Here is a 19,987-nt window from a genome sequence, read left to right as displayed (position 1 = left end):
GTGTTCGACTGTATTTCCTTTTTTTCGACAGCTCGTGGCAAGTTCGTATGTGCACACAAAAAAGGCTGCAGTAAACACACATATAATTTACTTTCTTCATTGATTCGATGCCGTTCTTTGTTTACAACCGTAGTCTTTGCAGAAGCTCTTTCAGCATGTATATTTAAACTGGGCAATTTGGCGAGGCGAAGCGCTACGGACGCTAATCCTGGCGTTTTAATAAATCGGGAGCGTAAAACCGGTGCCTGATTTATAAGTGCTGCATAATTCGTGTACTACCTAAACATTGTTTCAAGAACTTAAATTTCGTCACTGGCCCTGGTAACAAGTTCGAAAATGTCCTTATACGCTAAAAAATGGCGAGAAATGAAAAAAAAAAAAAAAACTGAATACGGACCTTTCATGGTAAAAAATGAATTTCTCTAAATTTGTTTTTTTCTTAGATTGAATAGAAAGCACCGCCTCTCAGGTGTATATATATATATATATATATAGTATACAGAAAATGAAAAACGTACGTCACGGGGATGAGCGTTTGGTTAACAGGCGTCTATTATTTAACTAGTGGGATAAAAAACCAGCTTTTCTAGTTTATGAACCCCCCCCCCCCCCCCCCCCCCAGAGCCATTGAGACACCCCCCCTTGATTCGATGCCTGGGGAAACCCCTGCCGTGCAGAGAAGGAAAGTGGTTGGTGCCTCAGTCGGGCTTGTGGCGGCAATTCTGTGCGCTTCTTCCGTCGCTAGTAGTAAGGCCCTCAGTTCCGCTTCCTTCACAGATGGGGTACCACGGAGAGCCTTGGATCCTTTAGTTTTGGTCTTGTCGCAGTACCACGCTATGGCGACCTGATCATCTTGAAGAGCTGCGTCAGTGTAAATCCTGCGCACCCCTTCGTCGTCGTCGGTACACTGGAGCTCTTTCAGGTTTGTCGTTGCTGCTCGTTGGCGACGTGTTGGATGTGCTGCGCTTGTGTTTTTGGGCATGGGCCGGTGATCAACCATGACTATTTGTTTCCATGGTTCAGGTGGTTGGTAGATCGGAGGCTTCTTGTCCAGCAAGTGACCAAGTTGACGAAGAATGGCCCTGCCGGCTTGAGTGCTTTCGAGGCGTAGTAGTTGTGAAACTCCCAAGCTTTCAGCTCTGTCTTCAATGGTATTCATCCCTGAGTGAAGGTGGAGCTCGTTATAAACCATTGCAAAGCGAGGAAGACCAGAGACAAGTCGCATGGCTGATCCGCCAGGAACTTGTAGGTACCCACAAGAGGCATCGAATTGCGGTATTTTCAGCGACGAACTAATTGCGTACTCATTTATTCGGACTGATAAAGAAACCCCGTGAAATACTAAAACTACCATGTGACGGCGCTCCCGCGTGCGCCTCGTAAAGCAATGAGATTAGGGGGAGAGTCAACCGGTCGTCTCGGCCACAAGTTGGTATGCTGAAATTTTCGATGCCACGTTTCAATCCATGAGTGTGTATACGTTCATTGATTGACTGTAGGGTTTAACGCGGAGACGCGACGCAGGCGATGGGGCGCGCCGTAGTGGACTCTGGATTAATTTTGACCACCTGCTGATCTTTAACGTGCGCCGAAATCTCGTACACACGGGTGTTTTTGCTTTTCGCCTCCACCAGAAAAGCGCCTGGGGCGGCCGGGAATCGAACCCGCGCACTCGTGCACCTAGCTCGTACCAACGTTAGTAACGTCGTTGGCTCGTACAGAGTGAAAACAGCACTAAAATGTTTTTCAGTTTCGCTTTCGAAATGGTCATCGACCCAAATGGATTCGCTTTCTAAATGGCCAGTACTACCATACAGTCAAGCGAAGCCGAGCCACATCCAATAACAATGGCGGCGCCCTTGCACGCGATTTTTGTGATCTGCTGGAGTTGGTCCTGAGGTATTAGAGGCGTGCGAAGTGAACACATTGCGTTGATTCGTGTGGTCAAACAACCGTGTTATGTTCTGAAGGACACCAGTGAACGTGATCGTGCTTCGAGATGTTCTGCCAAGGACTGGGATGCCTCTCGCTGTTGCGCGTGCAAGCGGCTCGGGTCGCCGTGCGAGCCAAGAACGGCACGTTCCTGTTCGGGACTCGCTCAAGCAGCTCTATGCCGGCGCAGCAGCAGCCGTCGGCGCGACTGCCGTTCGAAGTGGACACTAACGTCGCCAAGCACACGGAAATATATCGCTACGACAATTTCAGGCTGTTCATGGCGATTCGGATTTTCGCCGTCACGCAGGCCTTCATCTGGGCTTACATGGCCAATTTCTGTTACTCCGTGACTGATCCCGTGAAAGCTCAACCAAAGGAAGAAGAACAAAGGGAAAGGGTGGGAGGATTTCTCGATGTGGTGCGCCAGCGGCTTACCACGGACCGATACCGTTATGGACTCACAGCACTGTGTTCTATGTTTGGTAAGCGCATTCGTAGCAAGTTTGAGCCCCATGTTGTGCTTTGAAAACTTCGGAAATGAGCTGAATAATTGAAGCCTTTTTTTCTACGAGAAAGATGATTAAGACGCGAAGCTTTTCCATGCAGACGTCGGCTTCATGGCGCGATGGACCCAGGTTCGATTGGGGCCGCTGGAAGCGATTTTTTTTTTCTTGAGGCGCGTTTGTGGAAATCTATTGTGTAAGTTGGCTTTCCTGCAGTGCGTTCTGGGTGTTACAGTTCGGATTTTTGAACCTTGACTTCGGACTTTGAAGCCATTGGTTTTCGACCAGAGAAGGCTTCCCGTTTCAAACATCTTTCGTTTACCCCGCAATAATTATCATCGTCAGGGGGAAAGTTGGCTTTTCTGCAGTGCCTTTTTTTTTTGGCACCATCGCCATCAGTGAGGCAAGATACGCTGTAAAAAAATCGGCATGCTGGTTTTCAGCTCTCGTATTGGGTTGTGTGGTTATCCACCCGAGCAAAATTTTCTCGTCCTTACGAAAGGCGCCACTCTGCACCACTACCACGCTTTGTTTAGATGCCAGGATTTGCCGTTCACCCTTGCGCCTGCACAAAAGTTTGGAGGATTCAGGGCATGGGCATGGTGTTCTGTGAAAATCCAGCTTCGGCGTTGCTCTGACAGTACTAGAAATTCAGATTTGGCCGAGACGTCGACTTCGGTCTGATGTCACCATTGGCTACGATGCGTCCCAGCACCATACCCACTCACAAGGATCGGCTAATGAGACAGCGGCTGTCAGAAGCTCACTGCTGATTGGCCAGTTCCCATTTGGGTGTGACATCAACATGCCCATCCACGATACTCTCGCACCCGTCCAGGGGGATTGGCAGTGAGGCTGTTGCCCATAACATGCGTAGGGATCCACAGCGTGTCTCTGCGTTTATTACTACGAGAGCCAAAGAGATGTCAACATTTGTGCCTTTTAAAGGGACCCTGCAACACTCTTTGAACAGTGCAAGTAAACCTGCGCAACGTTTAGATTACACTGCCAGGAATACCTGAGCCAAATTTCACACGTGCACGTGAAGCGGTGAGAGCGCAAATCGATGTGAAAGACGCGGAAAAACAAACCGCTCTCTCTTCAGTTGTCCTCATTATGCATGGCCCGAGGGACGTCACATAGGCCATGGCTGCCCGATCGGCTGTCACTGGTCAACTTCGCAGGTAGATTCTCCCATTTCCGTCGTCGTCATCGCTGTGTACGAACCTCTTCTATGCCTGAAGCTGTAGGCACAGTTTTGCCGTTTCTTTTGTGTTTTGAGTGCGCGCGGAGTTTGAGTGATAAGCCCAATACTTCCTTTTCAACGGGACCACTCTACTACAAACGTTTATTGCTTCAAAAACGCCCTACCAGCCCGAGCGCGCACTTCCGAGCAGGCACCCATGCCTGCTTTTTTGTGGCACCAGACCGGAAATAGGCCCCTCCGCGTTGCGGAGAAAAGGAGAAAACTACCCGGCATGGGATATATCGAAGGCCGCCAAAGAGAACGCCGCGAGCCACCCCCCTCTCCGGGAGAGAGCGCGCAGCTTTCGTCGCGTTGCCCGCGGTCGAGTTGAGAGGGAACGATTATGCGCGATTTCTCATCGCGCGTAGTTTCGTTAATTGTGAACGGATTTTCATAATTCTTGCGGGAGGAGATTTCTGAAACAATAGACTTTATCCCAAAATACATTACTAGTAGTCGATGGCAAGTGTTGCAGGGTCCCTTTAAGTGTCCACTGCCGTTGGGCATCGCACAAGTCAAATGCCGCATAGCTGCTTCGGGGGATTGGCAAAGAATTTGTTTTACTTGTGAAAACCAAATAGGTAAGACCAAATAGGGGAAGCAGAAAAAATGATTTAGTCAGTCAGTTCAAGATGGGGACAAAAAAAAAAAAAAGAGTGGGAAAACAAAATAAAAGTCAACCTGATCAGAATATGTATACCACAGTAGTCTGTAACTATTCATGCGAGTCCCTGCAACGAATTAGTGGGCGGTGTGACACACATCCCTAAGGCAGTGGCCCAGCTGAATGACAAAAGCACTGGAAGAGACAATGGCAGTCCTAGACGTCGCAGGCTGGTCTCCAGCAGCCTTCTCCAATTATTATTGCTCCTCGTTTCGCGGCACATAGCCACGTGGCAGGCTGGCCCGAAATCTGGCAATTTGAGGGGGTTATTGCGGTCGAGTCGATTAAAACAGATAGATAAAAGCAAAACGCAGAAACTGAAAAACCTTAACACCGGAAAAGATAAGCAACACACACACGAAAAAGAAAAGCAAAACAAAAACAGCAGAAGTTAAACTCAAAGTACTTACGCGAATAATACGAGGGAAACATTGCCGAATCGCTGCTCCGCACTTCCGACAGCTTTCATGATGAGTCGAGAGTGGAGTGGAGTACTAATGAGGTCCCGGGGGCAACAATGCCCCATTATGAGGACAACATCTTTTTGCTTTCAGCAGGGTTTTTCACGTGCAGTTGCGGCCATGGAAAGCCGCATTTCCCAGCTTGGTCATTGTAATTGATCCATGCGTTGATTTGACTTGTGTAGAAAGAAGTCGCATTATTGGTGTTATGGTTCATATTTTCGTAACCGCGTTTCATTTTTCTGTGATTAGTGGTGGAATGCTTACAGCGTGAAATGATCTCGTGGAAACGTTCTTTGCTACTCACCTAATGGAGACTTCTATAATTAGCGTTTATCGTATTACTCATGCGGGACCAAGTACATCTCTCAAATACCCCGGCTTCAGGGGTTTTTTAAATGGTATTCCAGTCAAATGGCCTTCAAAATTTCCAGTGTGCAAAGTTTGAAATATTGAAGGCCATTTGACTCGGATGTTTTTTTAAACACCTATATAGCCAGAGTCTAACGGCATGTTTCCATGTCAAATGCCACAGCGATTCCACTTCACTTTCAGTCTGCTAGAGTCTTCAAAAAGGTTTAAATTTGGGCTGGTTTGTACATATTCAAAGACAGCACTCTGTCCTGTTTTCGTTTTTTCCATCCTTTGCGCTGTTTTGCTGGCTTTGAACAACTAGAGTCGTCGAGCTGCCGTGGTGTTGTGGATGTGAGCTCGTCTCACATTCTGAGAACTGCTGATTCGATCCCCGCCCACACCAAAGCTCACTCAATTTATTTATTTTTTTTCAACTTAGTTACTTAACTTTGTTTACAGGTGTTTCTACGTAAAATTTGCTGCTGCTTTGAGCATTTTGCTGACCCGTTTTTTGTTCTTTGCACTGTCAGCCATTTCGCAGGCTATTGCTTGGTCGTGACATTGAGTATTGGACCTGTTGATTTAAATGAGGTGTTTGTTTTTAAAAAAAAGTTTTTTTTTTTTTTTCCGGAATTCCACTTGCGCAGCTTACGTGCTTTATGAAGGCACATTCACTGACCAGAATGTGTCCTTTAAGGTACTGCCATTGCGCAAAGAAACGTGGGGACCATTTTTCTTTTGCTTCACGCTTTCAAGGACCTTGACATTTCTGCTGGTGTCAAACTTACTCTGAACATTTGGCCACCTTGAAAAGACTCATCCACTGCGATGAATCGCCACCATGTATCTAAGTGAGAGTTCTAACCCCTTTCTCAGGGAATTTGTACCTGAAAGAAAAAAAACTGCATTGGTCAGGGTTCAAAGGAAGGCCCCGAGTATTGTTTCGCACATCGAGTGGTGCTTAACGCGACAACCTGCCCCGCATCTTCCACAGGCATCCTGGTGGTGGGCGCCGCGACCGTGTTCACCAGGCGCAACGTGCGGTCGGTGGTGCTGCTCAAGGGTGGCCAGAGGGTGTTCGTGCAGACGTACACGCCCTTCAAGGACCTGCGGAGCTTCGACGTGCCCCTGGAGGACATCAGCTGCCTCCAGTCGCGCCACCAGAAGTCCAACTACATCTCGCTCAAGATCCGTGGACACTGGCTCTACTACGTGCTGGACCAGCGCGGCATCTTCCCCTACCCACAGCTCTTCGACAACACTGTCGGGATCAGCCGGAAGCTCAAGTGACGATCGTGGCCACAGCCAAAGATGGATCCGCTATTGTTGTTAACGGACGAATCCGTTAAAATACGGCCGAGATGTTTCTGCCACTCACCTATACTGCGAAAGGCGGTTGCAATTGGCGACGTTCCATGCCCTCCTGCTAGAACAACATTGCAATATTAGTTTACCCCAGTTGTACTAGTGTAGAACTACAGGATAGCTTAAAAGGAGCAAGCATTGGATCGGGAGTAAATGAGGCTTTTCTACTCAAAAATGTGTTTTGAAGGCAGGGTAGCGATTTATTATTCTAGTAATTGCGTAACAGATTGAAGTCAAAGAAAGAAATTAAAGGTTTGTTTTGTGCCCCCAGAATGCTGTTGTGGGACGTTTTGCTGTGCAAACACCAAGCTGGACCATTTGCAGTCCCAAACTAACTTAACCTTGGCAAGGGTGTGTGTAGTCCTTGCCAAGTTCTGGCTGCCGTTAACGGGGCACTTAATTGGCCCATACCAGTAGGCTAGTTGCATGATCGCAACTATAGCAGGGTGGTGAGTTGGGCGAGTTGGTGTACTTGCATCTTGGGGAACAGCGCGAACTAACAGGGACACAAAAAGAAAGAAGTGGACAGGACTAGCGCTGACTTCCAACTCGATTTATTGGAAAAGACGTAACTACTTATACATACACAGAATCCTCCTCCCCCACCACGCCACATGCCCACACCAGCCAATGACATACTATCAAGACCAAAACCCTCCACTGTCGACAACGCAACTATAGCACTCGCAACAGCAGCCGCACCAATTTAATAAGGCACGAAGTGCCAAAGTAGAAATGCTTGTAAGTGTTTGTACATGACTGCTTGTACGTCTTTTTCGCAGTTATGTAGCAAACTATAAAGAGTTAGGAGGAATGGGTAGAACTTGATTACGGTTTTTTTCTGAAAACACAGTAAGGAAAAGTAAAATGCATTTGGCTGCCTTTGCTGAGCATGTTTTTAATGTACAAGTATTAATCGTGTCATAAAAACAGCATGTGTCACTATGATAGGTGTTCAGTTTTGACCGCACTCAAATCATTTGTTTTGCCGCACAAGTGCAGCCAGGGGTTAGAAAAAAAATCCTTTACTTTGAGTTGTTGCAGTGGCCCTGGCTGCCACCCTGAAGTGTATGCAGTAACTCCCATTAACATCGTGATAACTTGTTCACCTTATCACAAGTTCGTCTTATCAGAAACCCTCCCAAAAAAAGAATCGGTATCGTGCCCAGGTGCATGCAAATATCTTCCTTCAATACGGTGAATGAAGTAGACTTACAATGGAGGAAAAAGACGAAAGAATCATTTATCCGCGCAACTTGGTAGAAGGCTGTCCTCAAGGGCTCTCAACCATATAGCGCAAAAGACGAGAGACACAGACAAGTAGACACACACGGCGCTACTTGTCTGTGTCTCTCGTCTTTTGTGCTATATAGTTGAAAGTTATGTACCAACAAGCCCAAATTTCTACGCTACTCAAGTGCTCCTCCCTGGTTTTTATCCCGTCAAAGTGTGGCGACGGAGAGCGTGCACCCGCTACCTTAGGCGACAATGCAACAAAGACAGGTGGGAAGTCCTCGATGACTCGGTGGCGACGCGGCGGGGCTTGCGACGCGAACCGGCGCGATCTGACCAGAAATTGTCTTTCCCTGTCTCTCTCTCTCCGACACGAACTCACACACTCCCGCTGAGAAACGCCTGCTACGTTTGCAAGCAGGAAGTCTCTGCTGTCGCTTTTTAATTTTTTTTTATCCTCCTAGTTTTGCACCTCTTCTCCAGGCCACAGTGGCCACAAAACCCGCCCTCACTCATTTTTTCTTTGCTTTTTTTACTATTTTTATTTTTTGCTCATTTTTTCTTTTCTCTGATCCATGGATTGAAGGGTGGGAGGAGTGGTAGCTTTATCTGCATCTTTTTTTCTAGCCTTTTCCTTTCCTCTGTGGCACGAATTCGCTTCGTGCTGTGGTTTTCTTTACTGCTCTTTCCCTTTGGTCGCATGAAATCCCCGCCCACCCCACCAAGAGTGCCGTGTTCGCTGCCCAGAATTACCAGCAGTGGTGGTCACCCTGAAAGTTGTTCGTCTTTACCAACGAGTAGGTGCAAGGCTGTTCAACTTAAGCGGATTTTTTAAAATTGGGTCTATGGAAAACCAAACTAGTAACGTTACCACATTGTTTGGCATAAGCGGCAATTCGCCTTAACCAAGTTCATTTTAACGGGAGTTCACTGTATTAACATAAATGCTTCAGAAAGTGGCGGAGTGTAGTCGCCTAAAAACGACGAGTTGGTAAGGCATAAGACACGTCATTGGAAGGTCATAATTTCAGTCCATATTCTGGGCATATTTTTGTGCAGTAGCTTTTTTCACATTTTCACATTAGGAATGGTTCATTTCATTGTGAAAAAAAAAATTCAGTGCCCTTTCACTGTGTGAAGAAGGATGACCAGCAGAGTTGGGCACGAAGAAGTGCATGAAGCAGCAAAATCATAGTGGAAACTCAGTGTGACGACAGAGTCGTACTAGCGGGTCATTCGAGTATTTTTTCAGGGTTTGTACATTAGATTGAGATGTACAGAGAATTTACCAGAAAGCTGGCTTTGACGTAAGATTAAATTTCGTGGGTGTGACTCAGTTTTGAAGCTTGGCTTCGGCTCCCCGCACTCGAAACTTTGAATTTGCACGTCGCCGAAACTGTCGCTCCCTGGCACGCTCCCACTGCCGCTCTCGGCGTGTGGAGTGCATGGGGCGAAGGGACGCACGCCAGCAATATACCTTCTCCCCCCAGACTTAATTGTAAGGCATATTCATTTTATACCAGAAAGAATGATGGGGTAAACAATGGAAGTTACGAAAGTACATGTAAACATAGAAGTACCAGTGCGCACTACGCTTGTTTTAGCAGCACAGCAGTGCGACGCTTTGGGCTTGTCTCAGGCGACACTGGCTGATTGGCATAACCGACGTTGTCGTACGGGACCCTGTTTGTCAAGCATACACAGTGTTTCACGAAACGATTACTTCCAACCGTAACAAAAACAAGCCAGGTGAAAATACGGTCAAAAACAGAGCGAAGGCGGACAGCAGTCTGGTGCAGTGTGGTGGTGCCATCTAGGAAGACTGACGGTCAGCAAGGCTGCACAATGTACTGCAGACTACACAGCGCACTGACATTTGCTTGAAGACCTGTCCTTGTTACGTCATCGCAGACGTTGTGAAACACGATTTGGCGGGAGAATCAAAATTTCAGCTTAAATTGATGAACTTCTCAGTAATTAAAGCATCGTTTGCTGCTGGAAAAGCGCTGGGGGCACTATAAAACACCAAATTTTTCGAATAAAACAAACTTGTATTTTTATCTGCACCGCTCCTCTGACTTCTGGTTGTAGTGCACAGACCTTTGACGAGACACCCAAAGCAGAAAGACAACAGAGGCTGATCCTTTGGCAAAAGTGTGAGGGGAAGGGTGGCCCGCACTGCTATGGCGTCATCTCCGAGCGCATTGGCACGGCTCAGCATGTCTCGCTGCCTCCCCCTTACACTTTTGCCAGACACTCGTCCTCCATTTGTGGCCAATCCGAGCTGCGCGACATTTGCGTGGGAGCTTCAAACACGATTTGCAACAACATGCTCGGCGGCAGCGATGCACTGCGAGATAACGCGCCACCATGCGTTCGCCGATCATGTGATCACTTCTTGAGGTGCAGCAGCTATGTGTTGCGACCAAGACTGCGCTGCGCATGAATTTCACATTAAGGAGTTTAGTAATCGTCAGCTGCTTTTTTAACATTTCGGTTGACTTAAAAAGATTCATATTTTTTTTGTTCGCTGGCTGGTCAACACCTGCTGTTAGGCAAGACGGGAAAATCCCTACCAATGCCCATTTCGTCACGAAGATAAGATGGCAATAAGGTCGTCATTGCTGCATCACTAAGATGCGATGTTCACGCACCAAAGCTGGCCCTTACAAACATTGGTATCTGTAGTCGCGCTTTGTGAGCGAGTATTTGAACACTGTGGTTGTAAGTGCAAGCCAGATTAGGGTCTCTCTTTTTTCCACGTGTGGTACCTGCCTCAGTTTTGCGCCGTTGAAAGGACGTACCATGAGCCTTGCATTACGAGGGTACAGTAAACTCTCTTAATTTCACCGGAGCCCCAACTTTTGACAAATTGGGCTGCTGATATGCACTCACAACCTCTAATTTCACAAACGAAGCTCGAGTTTCAGCCTTCAAACTTAAAGCCCAAAGAGAGTGGCGCAGCCGTAGTGTGCGTGCCGCCAGAAATGCGATTAATAGGATTGCGTTCAGAGAGACTATTGCGGCGAAGTTTGCCAAGCTCAATGACTTCTTCAAAGTCTTAATTACCGGATTATCCCCCGAACAGCTCCAAACATCGGCAGCGCGCGGCTGGCGACACAGAGAGAATGAGCAGGCCAGGGTGCGTGCAGTAAACATTTTTTTTTGAGGGTGGTATTTTTTGCACCACTCTCGCCCAACTGTGCATAGAATGTTGGCCAACTCAATAGAAGAACACAGCTGCTGTAAGAAATTTCATTTTTTGTTCCCTATCGCCAAGTGCGAAAGAGTAACAAGAAAAAATGAAGAAAGCTTACTTGCAGGTAGCGAAGCTGTACGCCACCTTCACGACCATCACGATGGTTTACCATTGCCGTCGATTTGCTCCTTCACTGCCGCCACCGCCTTCACTCCATCATTGTCGCTATAAGTGTGAGCTTATTTCATTGTTTTGAAAGTGATAATCATTGGACAACACCTCGGAGAGCAGTACGCTACGACATGTGTTTCTCGTTCCGAGCAAATGTTGGCCAAATCTTGGCCAATCTTCCTAAGTGGGTTTGCTTGGCTTGACAAACGTGCGAAGGGGACGCTGAGCAGTCGCTGCATGGCACACACACACATACACAAGCGCTCGGCATTTTCTTGGTTTTGTTAACTTCCACCTGCCCGCCGCGAAGTTTGCGCCCAGCAATTTCTTGGTATTTTTAACTGCTGACACGAAAAGTTACGATTTGCTTAACAGCTTTGCTGTTAACAACACGAGAGATCATCTAGCTCACTGGAAGCCTAGACCCGAGAGGTTTTTTAGCATTCTTGACCACTTTGGATCACCTTGCAGGGGGAAATCATTTCTGCTGCAGCAAGCACTTGGGACACGCCACTGCGCCAAGGGCATTGTAGGAAAAGCTGCAGTGACATGCTTTCCAGCCAAAGAAGAACTTCTGAATTGACTGATTTGATTGTAGGGTTTGACATGCCGACACAACGCAGCCGATGAGGCGCGCCGTAGTGGAGGGCTCCGGATTTAATTTTGACCACCTAGGGATTTTCACCGTGTGCCGAAATCTCGTACACACGGGCGTTTTTGCTTTTCGCCTCCATCAGAAAAGCGGCCGCCGCGGCCGCCGCGGCCGGGAATTGCACCCGCGACCTCATGCTCAGCAGCAACTTCTGAATCGGACATCGGGCATAGTGTCACAGAGGGAACTAAAAAGTAAGGCGTGGCCATGAAACTATAACTTCCCAAAGAAGGCTTACTCTCGGTGATAACAGCAATGATGCTTCCGCCACAGGACAATGAGATCTACTTTCCGCTTGTACATCTCAATATTCACTTCCATTGCTTGGTGCAAGGTCCTTATTGGGTAATGTGTGTCACAAAGAATACCAGTGCTTTTACAACATGCCTTTGAAGTTTGAAAACGTTTCAAACTGTGGCAAAACAAACAGAGTTAGAGCAATTCTCAAATTTTTTACAATTAACGTAAGAGATCTTTTTGCAAACATCTGCCTGTCCCCAAAAATTGCCGTTGAAAATGAGAATTTACATTACTGCTGTAGATTTCTAAGAAGACTTCGTTATAAAATAGTTGACCCTACAGTGTGCAAATACAAAGTCGGAAACAATGACACAACAACAAGCTTATGATAGAGTGCCTCCTTTACACACCTCTATTTATTGAAATACATTCTTCACCTCAAACAGAAGAAAAGAAAAACAAGTTCTCTTATTTTTTCTTTCTATCTAAAAATACGCAACAGATGCAATCCCATCTTGTGGTTTGGCAATGGTAGTATTGGCATCGACACAAAACTGCCTCTACGAAAAGAAAAAAAGAATGAAAACTGATGTTCAGCTTAGAAAAATGTGCATTTCGTAACCTTTTTTTTCCTTTTCTCTTCAACAACAGTTTACAGATCCTATTTACACAGACCAAAAAAAAAAAAAAAAAATAGTGTGCCGTTTTTTTTCTTCGTGCGACAACTTTTGTGGCTTCTGTAATCCCTCCACATATGTTGCACAATCAAGCCGACCCACATCATTCAACAACAAGAAAAAGAAGAAAGCATGCTATATCCCCAAGGTTAGTTAACACAGAACACACAACATAGGGTTGGCCAGAGTGTATCGAAAGCAATGTTGCTATCGCCGGAAATTATCAGCAAAAAGAGAATATTGTTAACACCGCAATGACAAAGCGTTCGTCCAAAAGCTCAGAAAATGCACTTCCGTTGCTTGACACGCACACACAAAACACAACTAAGAGAGTCAACATTTGAATTAAGAATGTAAGAAAAGCAAAAAGCAGGCAGTACCCAAAGTATAGATTACAAAGTCTTCTTCCTCAACTAACAAGCCCCTTGAAATGGGAAGAAAAAAGAACTGAGACACTGCCCTTTAGGGCAACCAGCCATAATAAATAAAAAGAGGCTTCTACAAGTCAATAGAAACCTCATCTCTGTCGTAGAAAGAACAACACGCCAGCAAAAAGAACAAAACTAATTCACTACCTGAACCTTCAGTTGAGAATTTGAGAAGACTAAGATCGCGAAACATGGGCCCTGCACTAGTAAACAAACGCGCGTTTCGTTGACGAGAATTTCACGCAGCGCTTCGCACTTTGGGTGCAACATTGCGCTCTTGTGCAGCATAGCAAGCGTGAAGGACAGCTGTGCAAAGACAACGGAGAAATACAAAAAGTGGGGGAGAAACGCATTTACAAGAAAGCGACTGCATAGCTTGTGTCCACCTGACAACGCTTCCGCCTTTAGTGCAGCGACGACAATAACAAAATACAGCTCCCATATGCCGTGGCATAAATGTGTACCAGACGATGTTCAGGTGTTTGTGGGGGCACTGCACCCTGATAGCTTATCAACTTGTCAAAAACAAACTAAAGTGAAAAAGCCACTTTTTATTTTTCAAATGGCCACTTTCCGCAGATACTGATGACTGAACATACACAAACGGCTGCGTAACAAAGCCAGGCCTTATCGATGAGCTGATGATAAACACCTGTGGGAACTGCTCTGTGCCGACACAAACTGGTGTGAACAAGCGTTTCTAAAAGCTGCGCAACACTGCGATCGATTGCGGGGATGTGGAACGAAGGGTTCACGCGTGGTAGTCAGTGAAAACGGGAACGTGCTCGCACGAAAAAAAAAAAAAAAAAGCGTGCTCAAAGGAGAAGCAGTTTCTGTTTCGTTGAACACTGCCCCTACGTTATTCCTACGCACTTATTATGATGCCGCTAGTGATTGCTTTGTCGATTATTGCTGGGACCCACAGGTCTGACCGCGGGAGGCAAGACAGGGGACGAAACAGGCGTGGTTCGTAGTAAAGGCTTGCCAGAAGTCCACGAAAGCTCCACCGCTTGTGAAGAAGTGACGTGACGGAACAAAAAACGCGTTCAAAGGAAGCATCAACACTTGCCCACACACATCTTTCCGCAAGGTACAGTAACCACGCCAAACTTGGCAAAAAACTCTCGCGCGCAACCAACAGTTTTGAGTTCTCGAGAGAGACGGGAAGATGAACAAGTTGCATAGGAATAGACTCTCCATTCGCCGCGTGCACTCTCTCTCTCACACACACACAAACAGGATCAAGCACACACACACCTATGGAACAGAAGTCACACGCGACGCTAGACATTCGTCGGCACAAGCGCGCAAGGATAAACAGGACTTGTCACAACAGGAAAACAAGACTTTCTGTACAGACGGGTGATCGCGAAGTTATTGTTACCGCTAGTACTACCAACCATTGTCGACGTTCCTTCTTCGCCTGTTTCCCACCGTGGTCGACGCTTTTGGCACAGAAGATGCTCTCCATCCAAACTTTAAACGCTCTGAAAACTTTTGAACGCTTGAAGGGAGAGGTGTGTCCCCTCAACAACGCCAGCCTGGCACGATAGAAGCGTCTCCCCCCACCTCGAAGGGAGGCGGAGTTGAAAGAAAACTAAACGCTTCTCACAAGGAAACAACACCCACTACTGAAGATAAAATACAGAGCGTTGTAATACTGCCACTAACCACAACTTCTCTTTTGAGCTCAACTCAGGGCCACCTCTTGTATAGATGCATTGGCATGTCCGAAACTTTCTTAAAGGAACTTCTCCATGTTTTAGAAGTGTGTCCATACCTTGCTTCCCTTCTCTTCACAGGTTGCCATAAAGGAGAAAAAGAAAGCTACACATGCAAACGGTACACACTGCGTTAAAAGTTTGGTTAGTTACGACATTTGTACGCTAAACTAAAAAAAGAGGGAGGGGGGGGACAAACACGCGAGCTCAGGTCTTTCCGATACCAGTGATCGCACGCTTGCCACACTTGTAATGATTGGCACCAAACTGCAAAGAGGAGCACTCAAGAACATGACAACGTTCGGCTACCAGGTCTGCTCCCCACAATTCGAAAAAAGGTACACACAAAAGCTAAAAAAATTGCGGAAAAGCTAAATGCGCCAACGACTGTCTCCCAAACGACGATGGAATAAGGGTAACAGGACAAGGGAGGCGTGACGAAACAAAAATACTCGAAGTTTTCCGACCGGCCACCTCGTAATGTTAGGGAAGCAAGACGCACAACAAACGCCGGCCAGCAATGATACAAGAAAAAGCCACACGAATCAAAACAAGACAGCGTCACTACAGTTCATACAAAGCTACTCAGAGGCAACGGATTTGGCTGTCAACACCTAACAAAAAGAATCCCAAAAGCAAAACACGATTACCATGCAGTGTTAGCCACAGTCCTTTGTTGTCATATTAAAAAAAAAAAAAAAAAAAGCTGCATCTCCACCGTCATTTTTCTCCGGCCTTCCAAACCTTTCCTTGCAATGTGGTGGGTCCATCCCGAGAGCAGGCATTTATGTATATAACGCGCTATACAGGTGCCATCAAAAGTAACTGGAACACGGTTTGCCAAATTTACAGGAATTTCTTCTTCCAGAAACTTCCTGGCTGCATTGCTGTGCGTTTAAAGGAGTCCTCGCTAACAGAAAAAGCTTCCTGAAAACCGGTATTGGGTGTCCAATATTTTGCGATATTCCCAAATCCTTGTTTCAATTACTTATGACGCCACCTGTACATGTAATGTTTTTTGTGTGTGTGTGTGCTGATATATATATAACCATGTATATATACTTATATTCATATATATATATATATACATATACTATCGCATCTTCAAGTATTTGGTGTGCAGAGAGCCAATGCCCTGCATGCATCTTATTTTACAGTGTCCACCTGCCACGCCTTATTCCATGCAACGTTAACTGCAGCAGAGAATGAAGCAGAAACGACTGCTTGTGAGCATTCTAGTTTCACCCGTTAGGCCTACATAAAAAAAAGAAAAGATCGAAAGAAAAGTAAAAAAGGCAAAGCAGCTTTCCTCAGATTCACCTTTATGCAATGTAGCGTAATGTCAATGTATCACCACTGAAAAACTGCCAACAAAATTCACCCACAACGTTTTAAGATGTTTTAAGCAACACATCACGCGTTCACGTCTGCCATTGCTTCATTATTATCACTTCGCTAAAAAGCGCGCATTATTGCCTTTGAAGTTTGAATCCCCCCTGCCAGGCAGAGGATGAAAGAAAAACGAAGGGGGCAAAGATTTTGTTTTTGTCCTAGTACTTGCCTCTGAAGGTGAAAGGGGTTGTTGACGCAACGTTACTTCAGACAGGCCGCACAGAAAGAAGTCCACACAAAGTAGGCAGGCCTCGATCGGTTCTTGAGGCAGGGAATGAGCAAAATCTATAGTGTCGACGACAGTCCTATCAGAAGCGCAACACACATAAACAAAGAAATAAAAAAGAAACACGTAGATGCATACGCTAGTTATTAAGAGAGTTTGAACAGAAGCAGTGAGCAGCATTTGCTATCAGCTTACAACGTTTTGTGTTTCTGCGGACAACAGAGTCCAAATACCGAGCAATGCATGCAGCTTTAACCGCATGCTACCTTAAAAAAAAAAAAAAGCTAGAAAATAACAAAGAAAGACTGAATAAATAACGGGTGCAAACATTATTCCAACATCCACCGTTGTTTTTCCGGCCGAATGAACGTGGAATTGTCATTAGCGCCGCGTGTTAGTATTAAAAAGAAAAAGCACAGGTGCTGTTGGAAGAGATATATTCGCAAAAGCAAAACTACTCTACACTACCGCAAATGTCAAGAAATCATGCAAAATGAGAAAAACGTGAAAGCCTATCAGGCATGCTTAGGGATTTCGCTAGCGGACTTCAAATCCTATCTCACCTCGAGAACAACGTGTCACGGTGCTCGAGATAGATTAGAAAATCCGCCGGGAGAGTTATGCTCCAACCCCAACTTCCCGAACACATTGACACAAAGAGAGAAATTGGTAATAATAAATTCTAAAAAAGGGAGAGAGAGAGAGATGGAGGGCAGCGATTCGCTCACGCTAGAAGAATCTATAATAGCCAAACCTCTCCTGTGACGACGATTTATGCAGACACACAAAGTAGACAACGAAACGAATAATAACAAATGGGAACGAATGCTTCGTAGGAGCGATCACCAAATCGCCAGTGGCATGAAAAATGGAAAAGGACGTCGAAATGGTTGTACAACGAAAGCAGCGCCCCAGTGCGCCATTGACAACTTACTAGTTGAAAATGCGGCCCAAACACACAACTTCCAGCACACCTGAATGCAATGATGTCGGACGAACGAACAAGAGATTATAAACAACGGGGGAAGTTGTACTGTATGTATCGTTAGCTCACAACTGCCATGCGTAAACACAACGAAACCAATTGGCGCCAGAAAAGATCGCCCACCGAATCGCTGTCCCTATCGAACACTTACAGCACTAACATGCGCCGCCACCCCACTGGATGAGCCCATTTTGAACTGCCGAAACGTCTCGCGCTTTTTTCGCCCAATTTTTTTTAAGCGTACGAAAACTCGAAGAAAACCGGCAGCTTCCAAAGGAAGCCGACGACGAAAAGGATTCCTATCTCCGACACGAAGGCGCACAGCACGACGCGACATGAACAGGCAAAGCAGAAGAAAAGCAAAACGAGCGACGCCTTCCAGCCATGCAACAGGCGATTGCATAAGTGTCGACGCACAAGCAAAGGTTCACACAGAAAACGTCGGGCTTCAAGTTCAAAAACACCTCCGACACCCACGCGACAAACCGCAAATGAACATTCTCCCTCGGAACAACGATGACAAGTCGTACCGCCCCCAAGTCCGACAAGTGTGTCGTACAAAAAAAACGACTGGTCCGTAGTAAACACAGACGAAGAAGACTTCTCCCACACGCCCCGCACAGTCGGGCAGTCGTGTCTTCACCGCCGCTCTCGGAGGATTGCCGGCAACGTCGGCTTGCTGTTTGCCTGCAGCAGTAGCTGCTGCTGACTGGTGGCCACTTTGGCCAAGTTGAGAAGCGCGTGTGCCGCGCCTTCCGCCATGTCCTGGGCATGGTCGGAAGACGATGCAGCAGTGGCGGCGCTTCCGTTGCTGCTCCAACGAGCGCTTGATGCTGAAGTTCGCCTCGACTTGCGAGGGAGCGCCGCCGCCGCTGCCAGAGCGGCGCGGCGCTTGCGCGGGGGCACCGAGGACAGCGGAAGGCGGCCGAGGCCCCCGACCCCGCCTCCGCTGCTAGATCCGTTGCTGTTTTCCTCCGGGAGATTGTCTTCTTCCTCGGCCTGCGGCGACAGGCTCTGCGCCAGGCTTCGCACCGCCTGCAAGAGTTTTAAAGGGGACGTGAAAACCAAACACAACTGCTCGGTTTGAAGAAACCAGCCTCTAACCCTTTTATTCCCAAAACTTTACTATTTTGCTTAAGCGTGTGAGGTTTTTCATGATCTAAAAGGACTTCCGAAATCACAAATATGCAGTCAGAAAGAAATTTGGTCTTCGGACAGACACTAGGACACACTGGCGGCCCAGATATCACTTGAGCAAGAGACCTTCACTACCATGACTTATGCTGGGGTGAGACAGCTTAATGAGATTTGGGAGCAGTTTTTGGAGCAGTGAAATCTCTATTTTGGAGCAGAAGAACCTTGATTTGGAGAAGAAGAACATTTATTATGTCACCTTAGGAGCCAAAAAGAATCAAATTCTTGCCAACTCAGAAGGGGGGGGGGGAGTGCACTTTTTAATCGGTTCTGTGTGGACATAACACTGGAACAGCCTCTCAATAAAGTTTTTTGTACCATAGTATCACAAGGTACGAACTGCACTACCTTTTTACAAACCATTTTTAAATTCTTAGGCTCTATGCATAGATAGTGTGGAGTGCCGTTGAAAAATATCAAATTGAAAAACTAAGCACTCACAAGGCATTTCCGTTACCACGTGAATGCCGAAATTATTACTTTTGAATTCCCAGACTCGGCTTTACGCGCAAGTGTAAGAGCCACGGCAACAGTTGCGCAAAGCGAGGTGACAGTCGTCGCACCCTACCAGCCCTCCCATTTCAATCCCCACGGTACGTTTAATTTGAGTAACGTTGGTACGTTTAGCCACCACTCTTTTGGCAATAATTTTTACTTTAAATAGATGAACCATTATTACTAGCGTGCAATAATAGCCCGTCCCGCTACCGGCGAACCCTGCTTGAACATTTTGCGGCGATGTAGCCTGCACCGCCACTTCGGCAGTGTCGATCGTCCCATTCCCGCCGCTCGCAAGCTCGCTGTCAAAGGCAGCAATAACTGAACGTTTTAAAACACCGCAATGAGTCCAAAATTTCACTTCAAGCACGCACCGCGCCTCACACTCAAGGCCGAAACACGGCGAATCCGCGGGCGCCACGTTGTTTATTATGAATTCCCGTCTTTCGAGTCGAACAGCTTCCCACAACAGATCAAACAACTAAATGTAAACGCAGCCACCCCCATAACCGAAACCATGGTAGAAGTCGGAGAAGAGCACTTTGCCTGAACCACGAGAAGCTGCTTCACCCGGCTGCCATGTTTCCCAATCTTCACCACACCAAGATGGCGGCGCCCAGTAATGTCGAAAATTGTCGTTTTTTTCATCAACTTGCACAAATAGTTTGTCGCCACAGTACACAAGTTTTTTTTCCTACAGGACTTTGCAATGGTTTTCGGTGAGAAAACTTCAAAAAAAAAAAACGCACAGAATATAACACGTGCAACCTGACAATGTGACTTTCGAAAAAATTACCTCGGGGACAATTTTATGCGGGTTTTTTATTGGATGATTAATCAATT

General features: G+C 46.5%; 2 protein-coding genes across 3 annotated transcripts in view; one reads left to right on the top strand and one right to left on the bottom strand.

Moving 5' to 3' along the window:
- Window positions 1–1,824: 1,824 nt before the first annotated feature.
- LOC144150266 (transmembrane protein 223) lies at window positions 1,825–6,801 on the top strand. Its single transcript, XM_077682126.1, has 2 exons — window positions 1,825–2,417; window positions 6,158–6,801. Exons 1-2 carry the CDS (start codon window positions 2,000–2,002, stop codon window positions 6,451–6,453), a joined length of 714 nt encoding a protein of 237 aa, XP_077538252.1. The 5' UTR covers window positions 1,825–1,999; the 3' UTR covers window positions 6,454–6,801.
- Window positions 6,802–12,402: 5,601 nt separating this feature from the next.
- Window positions 12,403–19,987, bottom strand: part of LOC144148974 (forkhead box protein N3-like) — a 62,028-nt gene continuing 54,443 nt past the window's right edge. For both annotated transcript variants that reach the window (XM_077680495.1, XM_077680494.1), the window contains one exon: window positions 12,403–18,487. In XM_077680495.1, coding sequence (XP_077536621.1) covers window positions 18,092–18,487 — 396 coding nt within the window. In that variant the 3' untranslated portion in view covers window positions 12,403–18,091. The remainder of the gene's footprint in view (window positions 18,488–19,987) is intronic.

This window comes from Haemaphysalis longicornis, unplaced genomic scaffold (assembly GCF_048455015.1).
Source record: "Haemaphysalis longicornis isolate Haplotype H1 unplaced genomic scaffold, Haemaphysalis longicornis Haplotype H1 scaffold_8, whole genome shotgun sequence".
Lineage (NCBI taxonomy): Eukaryota > Metazoa > Arthropoda > Arachnida > Ixodida > Ixodidae > Haemaphysalis > Haemaphysalis longicornis.
The sequence above is the reverse complement of the archived record's forward strand: the minus strand, read 5'-3'. Positions and strand labels throughout refer to the sequence as shown.